The 21954-nt window shown below is 51.9% G+C and overlaps 7 protein-coding genes across 7 annotated transcripts; 3 read left to right on the top strand and 4 right to left on the bottom strand.

Moving 5' to 3' along the window:
- Positions 1–121: 121 nt before the first annotated feature.
- BJ171DRAFT_505187 (uncharacterized protein) lies at positions 122–809 on the top strand (the record flags this gene model as incomplete). The annotated part of the gene is made up of 1 exon (XM_053111012.1): positions 122–809. A coding segment is annotated over exon 1 (512 nt), but the record flags the coding sequence as incomplete, so codon positions are not given.
- Positions 554–2036, bottom strand: BJ171DRAFT_618842 (mitochondrial K+-H+ exchange-related-domain-containing protein; the record flags this gene model as incomplete). Its single annotated transcript, XM_053115395.1, has 2 exons — positions 554–1418; positions 1611–2036. 2 exons carry the CDS (start codon positions 2034–2036, stop codon positions 900–902), a joined length of 945 nt encoding a protein of 314 aa, XP_052966792.1. The 3' UTR covers positions 554–899.
- BJ171DRAFT_100176 (uncharacterized protein) lies at positions 1827–4810 on the top strand. The gene has a single exon (XM_053105380.1). The coding sequence runs from the start codon at positions 2171–2173 to the stop codon at positions 4565–4567; it is 2397 nt and encodes a 798-aa protein (XP_052966791.1). The 5' UTR covers positions 1827–2170; the 3' UTR covers positions 4568–4810.
- A 273-nt stretch (positions 4811–5083) lies between these two features.
- BJ171DRAFT_100149 (uncharacterized protein) lies at positions 5084–6684 on the bottom strand. The gene has a single exon (XM_053105379.1). It carries the CDS (start codon positions 6624–6626, stop codon positions 5241–5243), a length of 1386 nt encoding a protein of 461 aa, XP_052966790.1. The 5' UTR covers positions 6627–6684; the 3' UTR covers positions 5084–5240.
- A 1459-nt stretch (positions 6685–8143) lies between these two features.
- BJ171DRAFT_618835 (uncharacterized protein) lies at positions 8144–10528 on the bottom strand (the record flags this gene model as incomplete). The annotated part of the gene is made up of 3 exons (XM_053115394.1): positions 8144–9898; positions 10045–10348; positions 10445–10528. The coding sequence occupies 3 exons, from the start codon at positions 10526–10528 to the stop codon at positions 8271–8273; spliced, it is 2016 nt and encodes a 671-aa protein (XP_052966789.1). The 3' UTR covers positions 8144–8270.
- A 1218-nt stretch (positions 10529–11746) lies between these two features.
- BJ171DRAFT_618833 (uncharacterized protein) lies at positions 11747–14046 on the bottom strand (the record flags this gene model as incomplete). The annotated part of the gene is made up of 2 exons (XM_053115393.1): positions 11747–13649; positions 13749–14046. The coding sequence occupies 2 exons, from the start codon at positions 14044–14046 to the stop codon at positions 12016–12018; spliced, it is 1932 nt and encodes a 643-aa protein (XP_052966788.1). The 3' UTR covers positions 11747–12015.
- A 2990-nt stretch (positions 14047–17036) lies between these two features.
- On the top strand, positions 17037–18551 carry BJ171DRAFT_505169 (uncharacterized protein). The gene has a single exon (XM_053111011.1). It carries the CDS (start codon positions 17065–17067, stop codon positions 18400–18402), a length of 1338 nt encoding a protein of 445 aa, XP_052966787.1. The 5' UTR covers positions 17037–17064; the 3' UTR covers positions 18403–18551.
- Positions 18552–21954: the final 3403 nt, after the last annotated feature.

Raw genomic sequence — 21954 nt, 5'->3', positions numbered from 1 at the left:
AGTTTATTGCCTTGACAAATGAGCAGATGCACCAAGAATAGCGGTGGGTGGCCCTCGTCTCACAGCGACCCCGGCACATCTGTTCCCACAGACAGAGAACAATGTCGTCGAACAGGAATACCCTTGTCTGTGCTCTGCTGACGACTGCTTTGTCCTTGCGGCCGAATCGCTGGCCCGCAGATTGCTTGCCCGGGTATCAGTGCATGACTGCCCCGAGCGGCAACGGCTTCTGCACACCAGTGGCTGGACTGGGCCTGCAGCCCCAGGCTCCTGCTGCAAGCCCGGTCATCGATCCCCAGAAGGCCATAATGATTGCTGCCCTGGTCTGTCTGCTGCTGTGGGCCATCATCATGGGCCTGACCAGCTACTTTCACTGGAAACGAATCAAGCAGCTCCAGGCCCAGCAAGAGAGCCTGTCCATGTACGATATCGACAGCGAGAGCATGGTGTCCCGGGTCTCGACCCTGCCAGAGTACAAAGCTCACTTGGACGAAGCCGAGGGCGGTGTTGCTGTTGCTGTTGCTGTTGCTGCTGCCGGTGCCGGTGCCGATATCCCAGACTATCAGTCGCCAACACACCCAGCCAGCAACTCCCACAGCGACCCGAGCCTTCTCGGTGCTCCTTCCAATGCAGACACAGCCCACAGCGGTGGCCGAAGTGAATCCAGCCAGGGTCGTCCTGCGTCGGCTCGCCCGCCCAGCTATCGCTCGACTGAGTGATCGGCAATACCAAGACCAAGACCAAGACCAAGACCATGTTCAGATCCAGCAGCCCTTCGAGCTTGGAAAGAATACACGCATCTATATCGCTTGACAATACGGTGGGTGATGGCTTTCTCGGATCTTGTTCTGGCAGAGAAAGCGATGCCGCACCGCAACGCATCGCAGTTCATCATCGCTTTATTCCGGCTTGGTACCGCCGTGGTCATGCTGTTGCGGCGATTTGCCTGAACCGCCCGGCTCGGACTGCGGCCCTCGAGGCCCTGCTTCGATTGCTCGCAGGACCTGGTGCCGGCCTCGCTCGAGCTCTCGGTCCAGGGTCAGGCCGCCGAGCTCCGCACGAACGATCCGATCGATCACCTGCGGCTCGACGACCTCGACCCGATCCCAGTTCCAGCTGGCCATGGCCTCGTCCAGGCGTGGGTCGACTTTGGGGCGGATCAGCCCGTTCCGAGTCCAGTGTTGGAGGGTCCGGGCGCCCTGGTAGGCCCGCCAGTGTGAGTAGACCCGGAAGAGATTGTAGGCCAGAAAGACGTTCGGGCCAGGCAAGATCGTGGCGAGGCATGAGACCGGAACGAGCAGCGTCGAGAGGATAAAGAGCCGCTGGTGGTAAGGTGTGCGTCGGTTTGCCAGGGTCTCGAGCTCGTGTTGGATCTGGCTCGTCGACAGTCGGGCTGGATGGAAGACCGTCAAAGGCTCCTGGATGGCCACCGACATTGTCATCCAGGAAGGTCACAGACAGTGTGAGGAGCCATGGAGAGGCATTCGTCCAGAAACATGGGTCTGCAGTCTCCATTCGCCCCGACTGTATTCCGTCCCTCCGAGCAGATGTCTTTCATTCGTCAATATCGCATGTTTGCCTTGGCGAGACGAATATGCAGATGGACCTACATGGAATGCTTCCCAGAGGCGCTGCTGGGCTGGGTCTGCATGAGAATGGGATGCAGGGCGAGTGTCCTGCGGGGCCGCTGCTGCAGCCGATGATGGCGACGACGACGGCAACGACGACGGTGACGAAGGAGTCGGAGGGGTCGGCAGAATCGGCAGCTCCTTCAGGAACCACTCCTCGGCATGGATCCGGTCCAGGACCGAGTTGCCAAAGTCGTAGAAGCGCCGGGCCCAGGTTCCCTCCCGAGCCGAGCCCAGCTCGTCCCACTGCCGGATGGTGAAGTCGACGGCCCGGTGGGAGAGGTCGACGACCCGAGGCGGCAGCCGAGAGACGGGCAGCCGGGTGGCCTCCTTGAGATTGGAGGCGGGGTGGAAGTGGGCCGAGTAGACCCGGGCGGTCTTGGTGATGGGCACAACGATGATGCGCATTGTGGCCGAGCGGTCGCAGCGGCTGCGAGCAGGGACGGAGCGGATGGGCAGCAGACGAGGGGAGAGTGGTGCTGGATGGATCGATGCGAGTGGATCGACGGGCGAGTGGATCGATGTGCGAGTGGATTGGATGAATGAAATGGATGAGCAGATCCGCCAAGCCATCGACAATCGCCCTTGCGCTCCATCCCCTCATCCATTCATCCATCCAACAGCCCATCCATCCAACAGCCCATCCATTCAACACCATACCCATCAGCCATGAAGAGCTTTCGCCTGATCTCGTTTTTCGGGAATCTCGAGAGAGCCAGAAGCGGACAGTAAACCACACACCTTCCAACGACCCCTCCCCGCTAGAAGGGACTGGTCATAGACCAACTGTCCCCTCAACCCGACGGAGCCATGCCAGCTGTAGATCCACCAGTGGCATCCTCCTCCAGGAACGACGCACCGCCCACGGAGCGTCCAACCACCCTCCCCAAAGGCCTCAAGGGTCTGAAGCTAGAACCACTCCAGGAAGCGCATGCCTTGAGCGAGGCCTCGAGCAAACAGGAACCAGAGCCGTCCTCATCGATCGCCTCAGGCAGTGGTGGCAACACATCCAGGCTGGTCAAGACCCCACGTCTGACGCAGACGGCTCGGACGAGGAGGCCGAGGACCCAAGATCTCCCACCCCAACCCCCAACAGACCCAGAGGTGAGGAGCAGCCCCCTCACCTCCCTCTCCAAGGCCCCAGCGAAGAAACGACCACCGAGCAAGCAGCTGGACTGGGTCTCCACAGCCTCCCTCCTGCGCAGGACACCCAAGACGCAGAAGCACCCGCAGCGACCAGCGGCAACCCAGGCCGCCAAGCAAGAACGGCCCGGGCTTCCGGCAAGAGGGGAAAAGCCTCAACCCATCCCTCCTTTGAAGACCGATGGAGAACCGCAGGCGACGACCTTCAGAAGCGTAAACAGGCCGCCCAGTATGTCCAGACCAAGGACGTCACCCCGGCCATCTGGAAGGCTGTCTTTGAAACCTGCCAGAAGACGGTATCCTGCCCCAAATGCAAGACCCCGCCCAAGGAAGAGTGGAAGCTGGACCGCCAAGGCTTCCACCTCGTATGTGCACAGCCGCATTGCGGCGAAGCAATAGCAGCTATGAGCTTCTGGGCCAAAATGACCAGAAACGAAAAGTTGGCAGAAGACTTCGTGAAGGCCCACACCGCCAAGGAGCGACGAGATTTTGCACGAGCGGCTGGGCTGATCAACTCAGTACAGGCCAAACCCACCGAGGAACAGAAGCAGCCCACCCAGGAGATAGAATCCGCCGCCAAACCGCAGGAACAGCCCCAGGGACAGCCCCAGCAACAGCCCAACACACCGTCGGAACGAACGGCTGTCGGCAAGACACCCACCCTGCCCGAGGAGAGCCCCCTCTCCCTCAGACAGATCCTCGGCCAGCTGAACGTCCTCCGCGAGAAGATCATCGACCTCATCACGGACGACAAAGCGAGGGAGGGTATGAATGAGAAGGCGACCTCGGTCCTCAACCTCGTCGCCCGAGAGACGAAGAGCCTCACCGACGGAGTCAAAACCCTGATGGCTCGCGAGAGGACCGAAAAGGCGGCAGCCTCCAGCAACAAAGCAACCCCAGCCCAGACAGCCAGAGGTGCACCAGAGGGCAAGATGTCCTACGCAATGGCCGCACGGAGCCAGAAACAGGCCCAGAAAGAGACCCAGAAGGAAGCCAGAGCGAAGTGCGCCTTCATCGATCGCCAACCTGAGCAAGAACAACCCAGACTGTGGCTTGCCTCGATCGCGGCCAAGCCGGACCCCAAGAAGGTCAAGATGGTGAGCGGCCTGGTCGAGAACGAAGACCTCACCAACCCCCACCTCAAGAAGAAGCTGACAAACGCCAAGTTTGTGTACTTCAAGGGAATCGAGCCCAACTCCCTGACAACCATACGCAAGGCACTCAGGAAGGGCGGCATCGACGATCGCAAAATGGCCGATATTCACTTCGGCGAAAACCGCATCATGGAGATCCTTCTCTGGGACAAGAAGGACGAGGCGGAGATCGCCAAGAAGATGGCTGGACGTCCGCTCAAGTGCGTCCAGCTTCACCAGTACGAGCCGGCACAGCCTGGCCCCAGCAGGAAGACCGCGGAGGAGAAGAAGGCCCACCTCCAAAGATTCCTCAAGCGATCGGCTATCCAAGCGGCACGAGCCAGAGACTCGGCGGCCGCCCGAATGGTCCAGATGAGGGTACCGAGGGTACACCGGCTGGAGTTCGACAGGCTCGTTGGAGAAGTCCTCAGGGGAAAGCCGATCTCCTGGGAACTGGTTAACGTTGAACCCCAGGAGCCCCAACCCACACCCCCCATCCAGGAACAGCCCATTGACCTGGACGCCGCAGTGGAGCGAGCACCGGGGGCCAGCCGTCAGGCAAACCCCAGTGAACTGGAGAAGTTTGTGCCGGACTCCCAACCAAACCATGAAGGAGTGGCAGGGGACCCCGTCCTCAGAGGAGCCATCGTCGGTTCCCAATGAATGGTTCCGACGCAGCAGAAGGAGTGAGCGAACTGGCCACGCTCACAGTAGCATCCTTCAACATCGATGGCCTAATCAAGAAACAGTACCTCATCGAAGAAGTCATGCAAGACCTAAACATCGACTACATCGCTATCCAGGAAACCAAGCTGCAACCTGTCAGCCAAAACCCACTGGAGCGAATCACATGCCACGAGTCGAGACGAACCGACCGACACGGAGGCGGCATCGCACTCGTGTTCAACAGTGCAACGATCGACGAGGATCACCTCGACGCTGTCGAGACGGATGAAAACGGGCTCTACACCTGGACGAGGTACAAGGCGAACGTCTACATTGGTAACTTCTACATACCGCATTCTACGACGGTGCAGGAGTTCACCACCGCAGTAAAGTCAATCGAGAGGTACGCACGGAAGCCACATGCCCAAATCAGCGTCATAATGCACTGCCCTTGCTATGTGGATAGCCTTGCCCTCTGTTGATATGTCTATACGAGGCCTGGATGTACTCTCTGTAACCTTTGTTATTTGAGCATCAGTGATGCTGGTGGCGAGAACACTCAAACTCTTCGTTATTGACAAAAAAAAAAAGGCCAGATACAGGGTCGTTCTAGACCTACTTTCCTGAAAATCCAAACCCCAACCGGATTCATTTACGTCGTATTCCCAGTTCACACAACATCGAACATTGGATTATACGCAAGCGCCTTGAACTGAGATCCGCTGTGTTTGAGTTTGTAAAGCTTGCCCATCTGGATCACGACATTCTCCGACTTCGTTTTCCAAGCAGGCTGGCTGGACATACCTTCAAGAATGATATTCTTCTGATCATCATAATTTTCTATCCATTTGTCAAGTATCGCGACTCTGGACTCATCAGTTTTCAGCTGACGATATTCTATCGCCGTGGATTCTCTCTCCGTTTTGAGGCGACTATCGAGGAGGTTTCGGAATACATCTGTTGAAGGCTGAGGACTGCAGACTTGCAAAAAGGCGGCGAAGGATGCAAATATCTTCACGATATCAAGCTGCTCGAATTCAAGTTGTTCGAGTGTGTCGCGTTGTGATTGGATCTGCATTTGAATGGTGGCATTTGTTTCTTCAGCCGCTACTATCTGCTGCTGAACCCGATTGTCTACCATCTCGCAGTGTTGGTATCCAATTTCCCAATCAATAGGCAAATGATGAGTGTGGTCATGAGAGCACTTTCGGCAGGTTCCCAGCCGCATCGAGGGACAGTTTCGAAGGGAAGGAGTTGTCGACAGATGACTCGGCTGTTCTTTGATGTAGCACGGAACTTGACATCGAGTCACGTAATCAGTAATTGATCGTCCGTCTTCACATTGTATGCTTTCGATGCAATTTTCATGGGTGCAGACCAAGATCGGGTATGGGAGCTTTCTTCGAACTGTCTTCAAGCTTGTTATATGGAGAGAATTTTTCAGCTCACCAACATCCACTTGTTTGGACGCCAAAGCTGACATATGGTGCTGAATTAAGCGAGCATCGGTCACTGTTGATATTGCAACATCAACCATAGCCCTGTGGAGTTCTTCGAGGACACGTCGAATCTTGTACCTCGGTGGAGACTGGTGTCGGCTGTCCCAAGGCACACCGGCAAGCTTGCGGATAAGTCTCTGGCAATTTTCAGCAGAACGGTCCCATGAATTTGCAAAGTGATTCTCTTCATCTTCAAAAAACCGAACCTGCTCTCGGGCGAGGAGATAGCGATGTGCCTCATTGTCCACCATGAACAAGTTCTCATTCGTAATTGCCATATCTGCAATATTATCTTCCCGAATCCGGTCAATTAGCAATTTTAATGTCTGTAAGGATTCGCCAGGTCGAAAAAGTGTACTTCGAGCATGTGTGAACATGAACATGATACACTTGGTGCTCAATGTTGGGAACTTCGAAAAGAGAACTTTGATGCAAGGACGAAACCAGACATTGAGACGATTGGTGTTTGATTTCATCAGGAACACAACGCCGTCTATCACAGGGTAGTTTGACAGATATGAGGTAATGAAATCCATGTTTGATTTGTCCTTTTGCATTCCACGGATATCCGCAAAGCCCGGAGTGTCGATAATCTTGACCTGGATAGGCTGTTCGCCAAGTAATTTCGCCTGGAAAACATAAGTCCGCGAACTCTGGGTCGAAGATTGGCCAGGCACTATTTTCTCATTATCATGAACCTTGCCTTGGGATTCAAGTAACATAAAAAGTTAGCCGCCTCGGTGGCGGGATTCCACCGGCGCGACCGTCTTTAGCTGTTCAATACATACCAGTGCCTCCGTTGTAAAGTGCAAGCTGCTTCGATTGAATCTTGACCTCCTCTCCCATCTCGTTGTCGAATTGGGTAAACTTGGTAGGAATGAGTGTCAGGGCGCCGCTTCGTTCGGCTGCTTCAAGATCTTCGTATGTCAAATAGTTAGCCAAGGAGTTGATCAGAGCTGATTTGCCAACTCCCGTTTCGCCCAGAAGCAGGATGGTGAGCTGCTTCACGTTGCCATCATGGTTTGGGACGTCTCCCCGACCAGCAGCTACGTAATTTTCAATAATATCAACAGATGAAGGCTTATGCCCATCCGCTTTTTTCATCACGGAGATAGTCAATGGAGGAATAATGAAGAGATCCAGTTCGGTACACAAGAAGAACGAGAGGAATATATATCGATGGTGCCACTGGGGCTTCCGAGATGTTTATGAAACTCTGGTGCACTCTGACTTGAGCAATGGATTGATTAATTGGATGGATCCGCTGGCGGTATATGGGGTGGATCGAGTTTGACTAGTTCGGATCGTTGGAAGGGCCAGAGCTCGACCGCAGCCTCGGACCTGGGGGGGGGAAGGGTGGGCAAGACACGTTGGCCTGGCAGTCCCCACGTGCATCCGAACCAATCGGGCTTGGTCACCCGTGCAACTCGAAAGGGTCTGACAACAGGAAAAACTGACTCATTGACCTTGTGATGTGTATCACCGACTGCGGCACGCAGTTCCAAATTTGGCGCCATGGGCGACCGCACTGAAACCAAGGTGCACGTGGCCCACGCCTTATTGGGTGCCATCCTCTGACCGCACAACAAACTTGACGGTCCAGTATCCTCCTTAGGTGCACAATTCGCTGGCCTACATATCGATTATTCAAGGTGAGGTGGAGAGAGCAATCTAATACCATACATCCACCAGCTGCCCGTGCCAATCCATCATTTGTCAATACCTCTCACCCAACAGGAAAGCAACGACCCGCTCGGCCAGGTTCCCGACTCTATTTTATTGATTTTGTTTTTGGAAGCGTTTACTCAACACTGCCACCAGTTTGCCAAGCCCAAACCGTAGCGGCAAGAGAATGAGAATGTCTTTCAGTGAAATTTGATCGTAAACAATATGAGGGCGCTTGCAACCTTGCTCGGCATCGAGGGGGATGACTTGGTAGAGTATCATATTGCTGATTCAAGTTTGGCCATGCTTTGATGAATTGTGGAAATAATGCATGAGCGATTGGAAACTGGGATATGAAGGAAGGATTATCCGAAATGTACCCTTCGATCTCAAGAACCATATGGTGACGATGTATCAAATGCTTGAAGTTGAGCCAGGTTGGTTGCAATATCGACCAGGGAAGAAACTTGAACTGGACAACCAAGAAATGGCAAACTGAATGGAAGAAGTTGATGCCAGCTGAATCGGGGATTTGTCTAGCGACTCGCGGAGAAGACGATCAAAAAAATCATACCCGCAAAAAAGATAAAGAATACCCTTAGACAAGGAGTAGTGACTTCAAATTTGTTGCTTGACGTGAAAGTAGTTGGTGGGGATATGTCGATTCGCGGGGGTTCGGGTGGAATCAAGCCTAAGGCCTTCTTCATCTCCTCTTGTGTTGGAATGGGGCCGGTGTGCTTGGCAAGTGCACCAAGGATGACCTTTTTCTCGCTTTCATATATCTGCTTGAGATCGCTCAGTCTTTGAAGGGGACTCGTCCCTCCGTATGATGCATGAGAGACCTCTGCGCTTGAGCTCTTCGCCTCGTCAATAAGATGGTTGAGGTATTCAACAATCGCATCATTGAAGAGTATGATGCCATTTTCTTTGACAAAGGAGGCATATATGGAGGCACTTCCTATCAAGCGCTCTTCTTCACGATTGAGGCGGGAGATGTTGTACTTGAGAGCCTGTATGGAGATTTGTAGCTTGCGACCGACTTCGGTCTCGTTGTTGATTTGGCTTGTTGCGTGTCTGTTCATGATTTGCTTCGTTCTATACACTATCCTCCAGTTGATTTGAAGGTGGTAGGTGAAGCTGTGGCCGCAATACCTGCAGTTTCGCTCATAGAACATTGATGAATTCTGAAGCAACGGATCGCCAACCATCCCGATGCGAGAGTTTGCTAAGTAATGAGGCTCGGAACACTTGGTTACATGGTCGGTCACATTTCGTCCATTCTCATCTTTGGTGTGCTTGCTGCAGTCTTGATGCGAGCAAACTAAAACATTGTGGGAAAGGTACTCCTTGTCGGCGTAAGTATAGTTGACTTTGAGAGTACTGCGGAGATTTTCTGCTGTGCTTTCGCTTGAACCTAGTGCCTCAACTTGGCTCGACAGGGCTCTGGTATTTTTGGTGATGGACGAACCAACATCGACGATGGGTTTGCAAAGTTCCAAGACTTTTTCCCGTGCCTTGTACAGGACGATGGTTTTCTCAGGATTGTGGCTCTCGATATCGGCAATGGTGTCTAAAAGCCTTTGGCATGTTTCGGATGACTTCTTCCATGAGTTGTGAAAGTCGCTCTCCTCATCCTCAGTGAAGTGAACCTTGCCTCTCGCAAGGAGGTATCGATAGGCCTCGTTGTCGACCATGAAAAGATTACTCTTGTTGACAGGGATATCGACGCCCGAGTCACGCTTCACCTCTCCAAGTAGCTTCTTCAAAGCAGGCATGGTGTCGCCGGGTCGATAGAGGGTGCTTCTGGCATTGGTGAACATGAAAATGATGTTCTTGACACAGTCCTTGTGCAAACTCTTGAGAAGCTCTTTGATGCAGAAGCGGAACCAGGTAGTGAGCCGACTGTTGTTTGGCTTCAACAGCATGAGGATGCCGTTGATCTCGGGATAGTCTGCGATGTACTTGATGATGAGATCCATATTCTTCTTGTCTTGATCGATACCACGAGTGTCGCCCATTCCAGGAGTGTCGATGATTCGGCATATCACTCGGCGGCCCGACGAGAGGGATGAACTGAACCCATATGTTCTGGGATGCTGTGTGGAAGAGGTACCGATAGTATGTTTCTCGTTGTTCGCCGCATTCATGTGGCGATCATCTTCGACTGGAGCCAGATTAAATGAAATCAATGATCGAACTCTTTGTAAGTTCGCCAAATTCGAGCGTCGGATCAAAGTCACCTCATACTCTCACGTGTTCAATCTCGTGGAATGCTCAATTTGCCAACTTTCCTTCGCAGCTTTAACTCACCTGGATCGAAACCAGTCACAGCAAGCCTATTTGAGGTAATCTCAATTTCTTGATCAGTATCGACGTCATAGAGGAAGAAGCACGTCGGAATCAAGGTTAACACCTCACTTTGTACGATTTCGGTGATCTTGTCGAAAGTGAGGTAATTGGCAAGCGCGTTGATCAGGGTCGATTTGCCAACGCCAGTTTCCCCAAGGACGAGGATTGTATGCTGTAGAGGTGGCTCCGCTGGCAATATCTTATCGGCAACTTCCTCATAAAAGTCTTGGTCATGGGTCACGCTGTCGATGTCAATGGAAATTTCCTGGGAGTCCGAAGGCAAATGCGGTGCATTTCCAGGAGCTGGAATTCCTTTATTCCAACTTCCACTGCCAACCGAATGTAAGTTTTCGGTACTGACGAGCTCAATATGATAAGCATCTGCATCGGCTGGGACGCGGGGGAGTGATTTGTCCAGACTTGGGTGGCTCAGAAACGTGTTCATAATTGGCGAAGACCTCAAGAATCTACTCGAATTTGAGTGAACAGAAGGCCGCAGCAGAGGGCGAGTAGATGGGAAAGAGATGGGGACGAGATAGAAAAACTTGGATGTTGGAAGTGGATGATTCGGCCTGGAAATCAATTGCTGATTATAAGGTGTGAAACGACCTGTTCGGGTCGCAGATTTCCTTGCAGCGCATGTCTCTTTCTCCTAAACGAGGTATGCTGATGAGGAATCGGAGGAACAAAACGACTCGTGACAAGGATGGCCAGAGGCCACGCGCGTCGGAAAGAGATTGTCCCACCTCTGTTTCAGACACACTTCCCTATTTGGCAGATGGCAACACTGTTTCAGAAACAAAGGAGCAAATTTGCGTGTGTCCAGCTCCTTGCCAATTCGAACGGAGCGGTGTGTGTAGCCATATGACTCCCGCAACTCCATCGTTGTAACACCCAAACACGGGAGGGCTTCACTGAGTGGTTGGAAATGAAACAAAGTAAGCGACTACAGTGAAACACAAGGACGCAAGGCGGACAAGAGAAGGTCATCGGATTTGCCTGGGAGCCAAAGAAAGCCGTGGCAGTCCCACGTGGGAAAACTGCCCCAAAACACGGCCTCGGTCAGATCAGCATCGTTGTCCACCCGCTGGCATCCACGTGGCGGGATCGGAATCTTTCTGTCGAATCGGGGTCGAGCTGAATGAGCGTGTCCCATTTTTGGAACTGGTCACTCCAACGGGAGGGATGGTGGATTGTCGATGGAAAATGTCTTCTCGATCCGGAGGAGAGGCCAAGATATATGCTCGAACTGCGGTGAAAACCGATACTGATCAGTTCATTTGAGATTCCTCTTTGCCCTGCGTCTTCCGCCCTCATACCAGGTATATCTGGCTCTGATCTGTAGTGCCTGCAACTGTAGCGGCTCGCTGCCACTATTGTGTCCACCCACTCCATGCATCTACCTCACTCAGAGAAATGATTTGACCCACTTGAACACGCCTGTGATATGATTTGACTTTGCTGTGTTTGTCCGAATGAGAAGAAATGTCCCATTATTTCATCGACTCGATGAATCTGACATTTTGTAGGTGGTGACGCCAGTCGGATGGCCGAGAATCGCTGGAAGGTATTGCCAGATTTCACTGTTCAGAAGCCTGGGGATTCAAGGCTGTCCGTGACCACACAGCTCCGAAGGATGATGAGATCAAGTGCAATGATCTTCTTGAGACACGAAGGCTTTCGGGACATTGTGGAAATGTGGGGCAGACGATTGCGAGAGTGGGTTCAAAGTCAAGATTTATTTCAGTCGTTACCCGTGATAAAGTCAAATATACCTTCACAGCAACTTTTGCTTATAAGCTTTTTTCCAAAGGGAAGATATGAATTTAATCTGGAAAGGCCAAACATTTGGTTTGGGGAGCCATCTTTGGTCGTGACTCATGTTTCTCAGTCGCTTGGTCAAGGGAGGCTTAAGTCGGACGAACAAGGTGATCAATTCGTAAATGGCGACCAAGATGAAAATGACGAGAACAAGCCGTTGGCGGATGGAGTGCCTGCGTTTCTACCAGAGGCCGATGACGACGGGCCGCTTTGTCGGGATCGATTGTGTTCGAGTGGTGCGGAGCGGAAGTTCTTGAAAAACTTTCCTGAGTACTCCAGCTGTGTAAGATCCCTCAAAAGCCTCTTCACCTCACTAGCTGATGGAGGTGCTTGGCGATAGTTAGCAATTCCCTCGGTAAGAAGCTTTCGCTCGCTCTCATAGATTTGCTTGAGCTTGTTGAGGCCATCAATCTTTGACTTTTGCTGAGATCCAACGCTCGAAACATGAGAGGAGGAGTCGCGAGCCTCCTTGATGAGATGATCCAAGTAATCCAGCAGGGCATCGTTGTATAGAACAATCCCGTTTGACTTGACAAAGACCGCAAATTTGGCACTGATGGCCATGATCGTCCGCTCTTCCTTCTCAAGATCCCTGATTTTCTTCTCGAGCTTGTCGATGGTCATTTGGATTCGTCTTCCATTGTCATGCTCGCTTTCAATCTGCTTGCGGGCTTGGTCGTTAAGGGCATCGCGCTTTTCGTAGGTCATTTTCCACCATATATGGAGATGGAATCTGTAGGAGTGTGAGCAGACTCTACAGATTTCCTTTACCATGGCCCAGCAACTCAGAAGCGCAGTATCGCCAATAACTTCACTAGGGACGTTGCTTAGGTAACAGTGCTCGTGACATTTGGTCACATAGTCGGTAATCGCAACACCACTTTCGTTCTTCAAGTGCTTTACACAATCTTGGTGTGAGCATACGGTGACAGGGTGGGGAAGCTCCTCTGGAATTGGGATGTCAACTTTGACGTTTAGGGCCTTCTGAAGATCGACAACAGATGCTTCAGTTGAGCTCAGAGCCTTGATTTGATCATCCAAAGACTTCTTGCTCGCCATGATCGATGCGGCGACGTCAGCAAGTGGCTTGCAGAGCTCGAGAACCTGGCTCCGAACTTCGTACAGGACAACGGTCTTTTCGGTTTCGAAGCTTTCAATACCAGCGATGGTGTCCAGCATCTGACGACAAGTTTCGGATGACTTCTTCCATGAGTTGTGAAAGTCGCTCTCCTCATCCTCAGTGAAGTGAACCTTGCCTCTCGCAAGGAGGTATCGATAGGCCTCGTTGTCGACCATGAAAAGATTACTCTTGTTGACAGGGATATCGACGCCCGAGTCACGCTTCACCTCTCCAAGTAGCTTCTTCAAAGCAGGCATGGTGTCGCCGGGTCGATAGAGGGTGCTTCTGGCATTGGTGAACATGAAAATGATGTTCTTGACACAGTCCTTGTGCAAACTCTTGAGAAGCTCTTTGATGCAGAAGCGGAACCAGGTAGTGAGCCGACTGTTGTTTGGCTTCAACAGCATGAGGATGCCGTTGATCTCGGGATAGTCTGCGATGTACTTGATGATGAGATCCATATTCTTCTTGTCTTGATCGATACCACGAGTGTCGCCCATTCCAGGAGTGTCGATGATTCGGCATCTGACTTGGTCACCATTTCCAAGATGAGGGAAGAACTCGTATGTTCTGGGATGCTGTGTGGAAGAGTTTCCGGTCGTGTTCTCCTCATTACGACGAGCAGCTGAACATGCAAAGTTAGCAAACACATCGACACCTAGCTTGACTCTCTGTTCAATAGCCACCTCAAGTTACCGCCCAGCTCCTCTTGAGTAATACAGACCATTATGATTGTCATCGAGAGTGAGTCGCTCCGATCGGATGATAATTTCTTCAAGTGACTCCGAATCATAAAGGAAAAACTTGGTTGGAATCAAGGACAGCACACCGTTTGAATCGATTTGATCAAGATCGTCGAAAGAGAGGTAGTTAGCAAGCGCATTGATGAGGGTCGACTTTCCGACGCCGGTTTCGCCAAGGATGAGGACGGTGTAAGTCTGTGAGATCCCCCTTCCCACAGGGGAGTATGGTGGAGGTGAAGCCCAATCAGGTGAGCTACTGAAGTTTCCCTTTCCAGGCATATTGGTAGAGCGTCACGAGCAGATGGGACGAGAGTGTTTCATGCGGAGAAGATCTCGTCTGTTTATAGAACCGATTCGGTCCTTTCGAGTTTGCGAACCGTTAAAATCCGAGCCCAGAGATGCACGAGCCTTCCTTGACGTGGTCACGGTATCAGCCAGGATCGGGGCCGACCTTCTGACAGTCAAATTTGCGCGTCATTTCCAATCTGGCCACACCCCATGACTCGATTTGTCCTGAAGGCGACGGGACGGGGAGACCACCTGATTCGCTCGAAGAACGCGGCTGAGCAGATAACTCGTTCCCGATTTGGAACCGGGAGTTTCAAATGTCCAAAAGTGGATACACGGCGCACACACACACAGTCATGTGATATATGACTCAACCTTACTACCTGACCAGCTTACCATATCCAGTCATTGTCTCACCAAAGACACGCCCCAAACCCGGGATGAAGGCGCTGGCTGACTGGAAAATTCGCCTTTGTTTCATGATATTTGTCGCACAGGTACTGACATTCATTTCAATGTTAGGAGGGCCCAAAACAACCTCTGTTGGCGTTCCAGTATGTTCCCATATCCGGAAACAAAGATCGAGACCCGGCTTTCTTCGTGGCGACCTGACAGCGAGGGTGATCGCACTGACAGCGGCTGGGGCGTGGTTTCCAAAGAACGTGTGCGCTGGATTTGAATTTGCGAATCGTGTCGTTGGTCAACCACTTAAATAGCAGGCGATCTGGCCGCACTGAAGCTCTCAATCAACTCGGGCTCAGATATCTACCGACTCTGTGAGTCGAGAGACTGCCATCATGGTCAACCCTGTCATCATCGTGAGCAAACTCAGAGTCGCCCTGACGAAGACGGCAATTCCAGACTTCCTCAATTACCTTGGGCTCCCAAGATCCTCTCCACTTTCAGGTTTGGTGCTTCCAGCTCTCATAGCTTGATCGAGGACTCGACATCCCGATGTGAAACTCTTGCGATGAACTCGATCTTCGCTCATCCTCCTCACATGATTACCACCTAATGGGTTGTATTTGGAATTATTGTTATACCTGTGTGGCTTTAGATGGAGACATCTTTTATCCTGCAGATATCGATATCACCGAATATGAACGGCTTTGGCATTGCTTTCAGAAGCACGTTGAAACTTTCATGGATATCAAGGCTATGCTTTTCATCATTGATGATTCCTTGGATACACACACAAAAGCGTGGATGGGTCTCCTACTGACCGCCGTTCCCCGAACGTTGGCCCATAGCGTGTTTATCTGCGTCATGAGAGCGCAGTATTCATCTCAATACGAACAAGCAATTATCAGAGATCTCAAAACTCTGTTCCCTAGCTCAACAAACCAAGCATTCAACGTCATTCCAGTGAAAGGCGCATCGCGTATGCTCCCATCGAGTTGGTCCTACTGGGTGAGATTGAGCCCGACCTCAGGGACGACTGAGAATGGAATATATGGAAAAAAATCCAAACCACCCCAATCAAGTTCGAGGAATGTTCAAGAAAACCCCTACAAGATTGCTAGCGACTTCAAGGAACTCGCTACGGACACCGAAGAAGTGAAACTCTATTATTGGAACAGCGTCAACCGGTTATCCGATTTCGGCGCAGGATCCTTCCACACCTTTCTTGAGAAGGGAATAAAAGCAAGTCTCTTCAAGGTTTTGAATCATATTTCTGATCAATCAATTCTAGATTTCAGTCCAGATTATTTCAAGTTCCTTGAGCAACGCATTCTCCAACTCCGAGCCTCGGGGCAAGCTAATAAAAATGACTATCAAGATAAACTTGATCAATTGAACGCTCTTCTGGAAGTCGAAAGGACCCTCCAAGCGGGCTTCCTTCTTTCCGCCACAAATCGCCCTGATTTGGAAAGGAATCAAACAACTTATCTAGAGTGCCTGGATCACTTACGGCGTCTAAATAATTCCAGCCAGATTGTTGGAGGATATGCTGGCCGCATTGATACTGGTGGGTTTCTGACCTCGTATTCGTAGTCAGGCCAAAGCACTGAGATCGGTCAGCTACTTTTCCATTATGCGGTTGAAGGGCAAAGTATTGATACCCTTGCCTTGGACACGTCTGAAATCAAAGTCATCTCGATCCCAAGTCATATACTTGGTCACAGTGAATTTGAAATGCCGGATTCTACTATGGTCCCGCATTCACCAACTAGACCACAGTTCAATCAAAGGAAGTCGTCCAAAGCATCAATTTCGGGAACAACCGCCACTGAAGCAGTTACTATTCCAATTACCAGAATGGACGATGGAGTCACAAAAATTGCAACGAAGACCAAAGATTCATCGAAACTACCTGTTGCAAATGGCCAGTCACCCCGAACTGGACGCAAGCCGAACGGCGACATCACGATGAACGTCGATGTTAATAATCGCGATGCCATGTTCGAGGACCTCGACAGTGCAAAATCGCTCCAACATAACGGAATCCCTCCCTCCGCATCAGCAGACGCAACAGAGCCCAGGAGCGGCGCTGTGAACTTGCTCATTCTGGGCGAGACTGGTGTCGGCAAGTCAACGCTAATTAATGCTCTTGCCAACTACTTGAGTTATTCGAGCCTTGACGACGCACAGACAAACAACCCCAAGACTTTGATCCCTTCTCAGTTCATTCTCTGTGATCCCGACACGTACGAGGAAGTATTGATCAAGACTAAAGAAATTTGGAACGTTAACCCTACCAATGGTGAGTTTGTATTTAGGTCGAATACAGAGTTGACTAATCGATCCAGGGTCTACTACACCAACACTAAATAATTCATCTCTCCTATTGTGAACACAGCTCGAAAAATGGAACAAATCAATGACAACGAGAAGTACGTCACAGGTCAATCGACTACACAGCGCCCCCAGTCCTATCCATTCGAGTTTGCTCGAGGAGAAGACACCCCGATCATGGTTAACGTAATCGACACCCCTGGAATGGGTGACTCCCGAGGCATTGAACAAGACAAACAGAACATGTCCAACATTATTAAATATGTGACCGAAATGGGCTCGCTCAACGCCGTCGTAATCGCCCTTCCCACCAACCAGAGCAAGTTGACGGTTTGGTTCCGCTTCTGCATCATGGAGTTGTTCAAGTACCTTGATCGCGAAGTCATTCAAAACATCATATTCTTGTTCACCAAAGCCCAAGCTACCTCTTTCCGTATGGGCGATACGATTCATGTGCTCAAGAGACTCTTTGGTGAGATCAAAGATCAGTCAGGAATTGAGATTCCTCTCAGTGAAAGCAACACCTTCCTGATCGACAATGAAGCGTACCGATACTTGATGACTCCAAAAGAGATGTTCCATTTCGATGAAAGCGAAGTCAAGCAGTTCAAAGACTCGTGGAATAAGTCAGCTCAGGCCTGTCAAAAGCTTGTCGAATTAGCAAGTCGAGGGAGTCCAAAAAGCTTCGAGAAAACTGGACAGCTCGAGGTCCTGCGATCTTTCCTCGATAATCATTCGGAAGAATTGATGAATATGGAATCAGAGCTTGAGCAAACAAGCGTCAAAATGGACAAGATTCGATCTGTTCTTTCGACCCTTACTGCCCAGATTAATCATTTGGAAGAAATGAAAGAAGAAGTCATCACCCTTTCACCCGAAATTTTATCAAGCCCAGTCGAGGTCTGTCAACATCCTGAATGTGCCGATTACTTCCTAAACAGGACCGGATATCATAAATTTCCACCAAAACCTGCCCGTAGTGCATATATTCCATTCCAATCCAACAAGAATTCTCCCTGCAAGTCTGGATATAATCATGAGTCTAAGTATCACCAGAGAACAATTTTTCAATGTATTCCCAAGTTTGAACAAAGGTTGCCTCCTGAAATACTTTCCCAAATCCATGATAACAAAAGAAGCTTGGACTTATCTCAAGATAGGCTTGCAGAACTTGAGATGCAGGAACGCAATCTCAAAATACAACAGAGGGAACTCCTTCGCCTTGTCGCCATTTGCAACCAGCAAATTCGCAAGCACAGCGTCGTTCATCGCAACGAGACATTCCTCGACGAAAACGATTTTCAGGTCATTCAGCAACAGGCATTCACGGACGGCATTCCGAACGAAGCCAAACTCAGAAAACTCGAGGCCTTGAAGCGCTCGTATGAATACGAGAAGAATCTGATGAAGGTCCAAGGCAGGGCATACAGCCATTTGACACTCAATGAAGCTGTCTCACTCATCTCTGAGTTTGAGTCAAAGCGTCAAGCCCACAACTTTGGCTCTTCCTGGGATAATAGTCGTGACATGGATTCTGAATTCACAAACGAAAGCCCGATTCAACGAAGCGTCATCAATGGAAGCAGAGCAGCCTTCTCCACGATGCGCTGAAGTCAGATTTGTCTCTTATATTATCTGTTTGAACTTCCCTTACTTTTACCTCCAAATCACATTCTCCCAACGCAGTGTCCCAGAATGCAAACTACCTTCTGCTGTTTTACTTGGCTCGCTTGAGGAGAATAAATCGGTCGTATTACCCCAGCCAAATTCCCATCAATATTTGGGGTTGATCCATAGCGAAATGGAATAATTTATTGAGCAACCTAAGAGATGAAGCGAATGGTCGAGATAAGGCTGAATATTGAAGCAGACATGTGGTTGGGCGATGAAATATCGTCAGCGAGAGGCGATAAGGCTGACCCAGCTTATCGTAATATCCTAAAGGTATTGGCGAAGGAAAGCATCGATATAATCGTCCTCCAGGAAACTATACTGAAACCAGAGGCAACAAATCCACTGTCTGGAGTCACAGCCCATGAGGCCCGTCGAACAGACAGCCTGGGCGGTGGACTGGCGCTGGTGTTCAACCCCGAGACAATCGATCCCGACGACCTGAACATCGAAGAGACCGACGAGGGAAAGCTGTACACGTGGACCAGGTACGGCACCAGAACATACATCGGAAACTTTTATATCCCCCACCCGGTGAAGACCGAAGAGTTTGCGCAAGCGGTACAGTCGATTGAAAAGTATGCGCGGATGCCCAATGCCCAAGTCATCGTGATGGGAGACTTCAACCTGTCGCTGAGCGACCTCAACGGCGGAAGGGTGATAAACAGAGCCAAGGAGACCGCCCTCACGACCACCCTGCGGAGAGCCAGGATGAAAATCATCCCACCGGCAGCGATCCCGACCCCAACTCGGATCCGGGGTAACCGAAGATCGACCATCGACTATATCTTTGTGTCGGAAGCGGAAGCCAACAACGACCCGCTCCTCAAGGTGGACATGGAGGGACAATACCTCATATCCGACCACCGCCTGATCTGGACCACTGTGAAACTCACGAGGAGTGTGTACCCAAAAGCCGACAACTGGCAGTGGAACCTCAGACTCCTCGAGAACCCGGAGGTCTGGGAAACGTACAAGTGCGCCATTGAGCGAGTCAGCGGCCTAGTCTTAAACGAGATAGAGAGGCTCCTCCAGCCCATCCACGACGGCACCGAGATACCCATCAGCCAGGCAGACGCACAGCTGACCATGGACCAAGCATGGGAAGTCATCAAGAATGCAATCAACACGGTGGCAGATAGCGTCCTGGGCAAAACACAGGTCAAATTGATCTGGAAGACCCCGGAGCTCACCGTCGAGATCCGTCATCTGACCAAGGAGAGGAAGAAGCTCCAGAAGCAGCTCAAGAGGCACCACACGGACCCTGTCATGAAGGAGAACCTTCGAGACAAAATCAGGGTGGTCAGACGAAACCTCAACCGGGCCATCCGAAAGTGCCGAAAAGCGAGCAACGAGAAACTGGCCGAGAAAATCAACCGCATGAACAGCACTGAGCTCTCCAAGACGCTCGGGGCCATGCAGAAGCGAAAGGCCCGGGAAGGTGCCCACCGATTCGACAACTCTGACGAAGCGCTGGAGAGACTCGTCTGCCACTTCGGCAGAGTCTCGGCGGACTCAACGGCCACGGCGAACGGGTTCGATCGAACACTCGAGCCCCCTACACCGAGCCAAGAGCGTAGACGACTCCCCCCCAGCTACGAGCTCCCCATAATCAGCCCACGGGCAATCAAGGAGGCGATCATTACAACACCACGAAGGAAGGCCCCAGGGTCGGACAGGATCAAGATCGAACTGCTCCAGCCCAACGCATATAGAGTCTCGATATGGCTCTACTTCCTCATGGGAGCAGCCATCAAGGCGTCCGTGGTCCCAACTGAGTGGAGTACAGTGCTAATCCATCCCGTCTACAAGAACAAGGGATCGCCCCTCGACCCCGCAATGTACAGGCCGATTGGACTGACCCAGGTCTGCCGAAAGGTTGTCGAGCGAGCACTGCTGCCGTTGCTCAACCGAAAGCTCGGACTGATGGACATTGCCCAAGGTGGATTCCGGGCCGAGCGAGGCACCCTCGACCAGATCTTTGGCCTGGACACGCTCATCAAGGACCGCCAGCTGGCGGGCGAGGAGTACTCCCTGGTGTTCCTCGACATCAAGGCGGCCTACGACACTGTCTGGAGGGAGAAGCTCTGGGACAAGATTGAAGAGCGCACCCCATGTACGATCACCCTCAGGCTCTTGAAGGCCATGTTCGACGATGTGAAGATTCAAGTCGTTAGCAAGAGCCGTCGGTCCAATCCGGTCTGGCTGCAGAAGGGACTGATCCAAGGATCGGTGCTGAGCCCGCTGATGTTCAGCGTGTTCATCGACGACCTCCCTGGGAAACTCCGGGCAGACGGTGGAACGACCCTAACCACCACCCGAGGACGAGCCGTCCAGGTCAACTCACTGTGGTTTGCCGACGATGGGGTGCTCATCTGCCGCCCCAACCAGACCCAGCGCCTCCTCGACATCTGCGAGGCCCACAGCATCGAGAATCGATACCAGTTCTCGCCCCCAAAGTGCGAGGTGATGTTCACCGAACAGCACCCAGAGAAGGATGCCAAGGTGTACCTGTACGGCAAGGAGCTGCCAGTCGCCAAGGAGTTCCGGTACCTCGGAGCCATCGTCGACACCAACGGCTTCAGGATGGATCGCCAGATCCAGAACCTCACCCACAAGGCCCAAGGCGCCGCCGACAAGCTGGTGAAGCACGGAATGAGTCTGGGTCGATACTCGGCCAAGACAGTGACGAGGGTGTTCAAGACCTTCGTTCGGCCCATGCTCGAGTATGGACTGACCCTCGAAGTGCTCACGAAGCAGCAAGCCGTGATACTCAGACGAGCACAGATGCACTGTCCGACCCGACTCTTCAGAGTGGTGCGGAACACATCCTACGGAGCGATGCACCTCGGATGCGGACTCATCACCCTGCCCAACCGCCTCAAGCAGCTGGCCCTCCAGAACCGAGCCGTCTGGGAAGACCGTCTGGACCACAACGACAAGATGGTCTCGATGGTGTTGAGATATTCCCGCATCCAGCCCAGCCTGATGGATGCATCCCTCGGCTCCCAGTTCTACCTCGACGAGTACTGGCGGCAGCTGATCGTGCTGAAAGAGCAGTGCCAGCCGGACTACCCGATGAAGGAGCTGTTCAGGAACGGCTACTACCAGCTCCCAGGGCCACCAGTCAAGCTGCAGATTCACATCGATGACGCGCAAGGCTTCGACAGGTCAAAGGAACTGACTTCGGCCCGCACCATGATGACGACCATGTCGGGACTGTGGGCCGAGCGAGGGCCCAAGAGAGATCGATACTATCACAACATGATGGTAAGATGGACCCTCGGTGCCTTCCCCGGACACCCGTATGGCCACTATCGGCTGTGTGTCTCCTGCACGAAGAGCCGAGGAGAGTTCGTCGCGATGTGCCGGACCCACACCCAGAGCTGCGTCGGAAGAGGCCGCTCGTGTCAACGGATATTGCCCCCATGAGTCCAGGCTTTACTGCAGTGGACTGGTTTCATCCTCGCATGGTCCTACCACATACGCCGG

Source organism: Polychytrium aggregatum, assembly GCF_025602895.1.
Source record: "Polychytrium aggregatum strain JEL109 chromosome Unknown BJ171scaffold_18, whole genome shotgun sequence".
In the NCBI taxonomy this organism is placed as follows: domain Eukaryota; kingdom Fungi; phylum Chytridiomycota; class Chytridiomycetes; order Polychytriales; genus Polychytrium; species Polychytrium aggregatum.
Note: the sequence above shows the minus strand (reverse complement) of the source record. Positions and strands in the feature narration are given on the sequence as shown.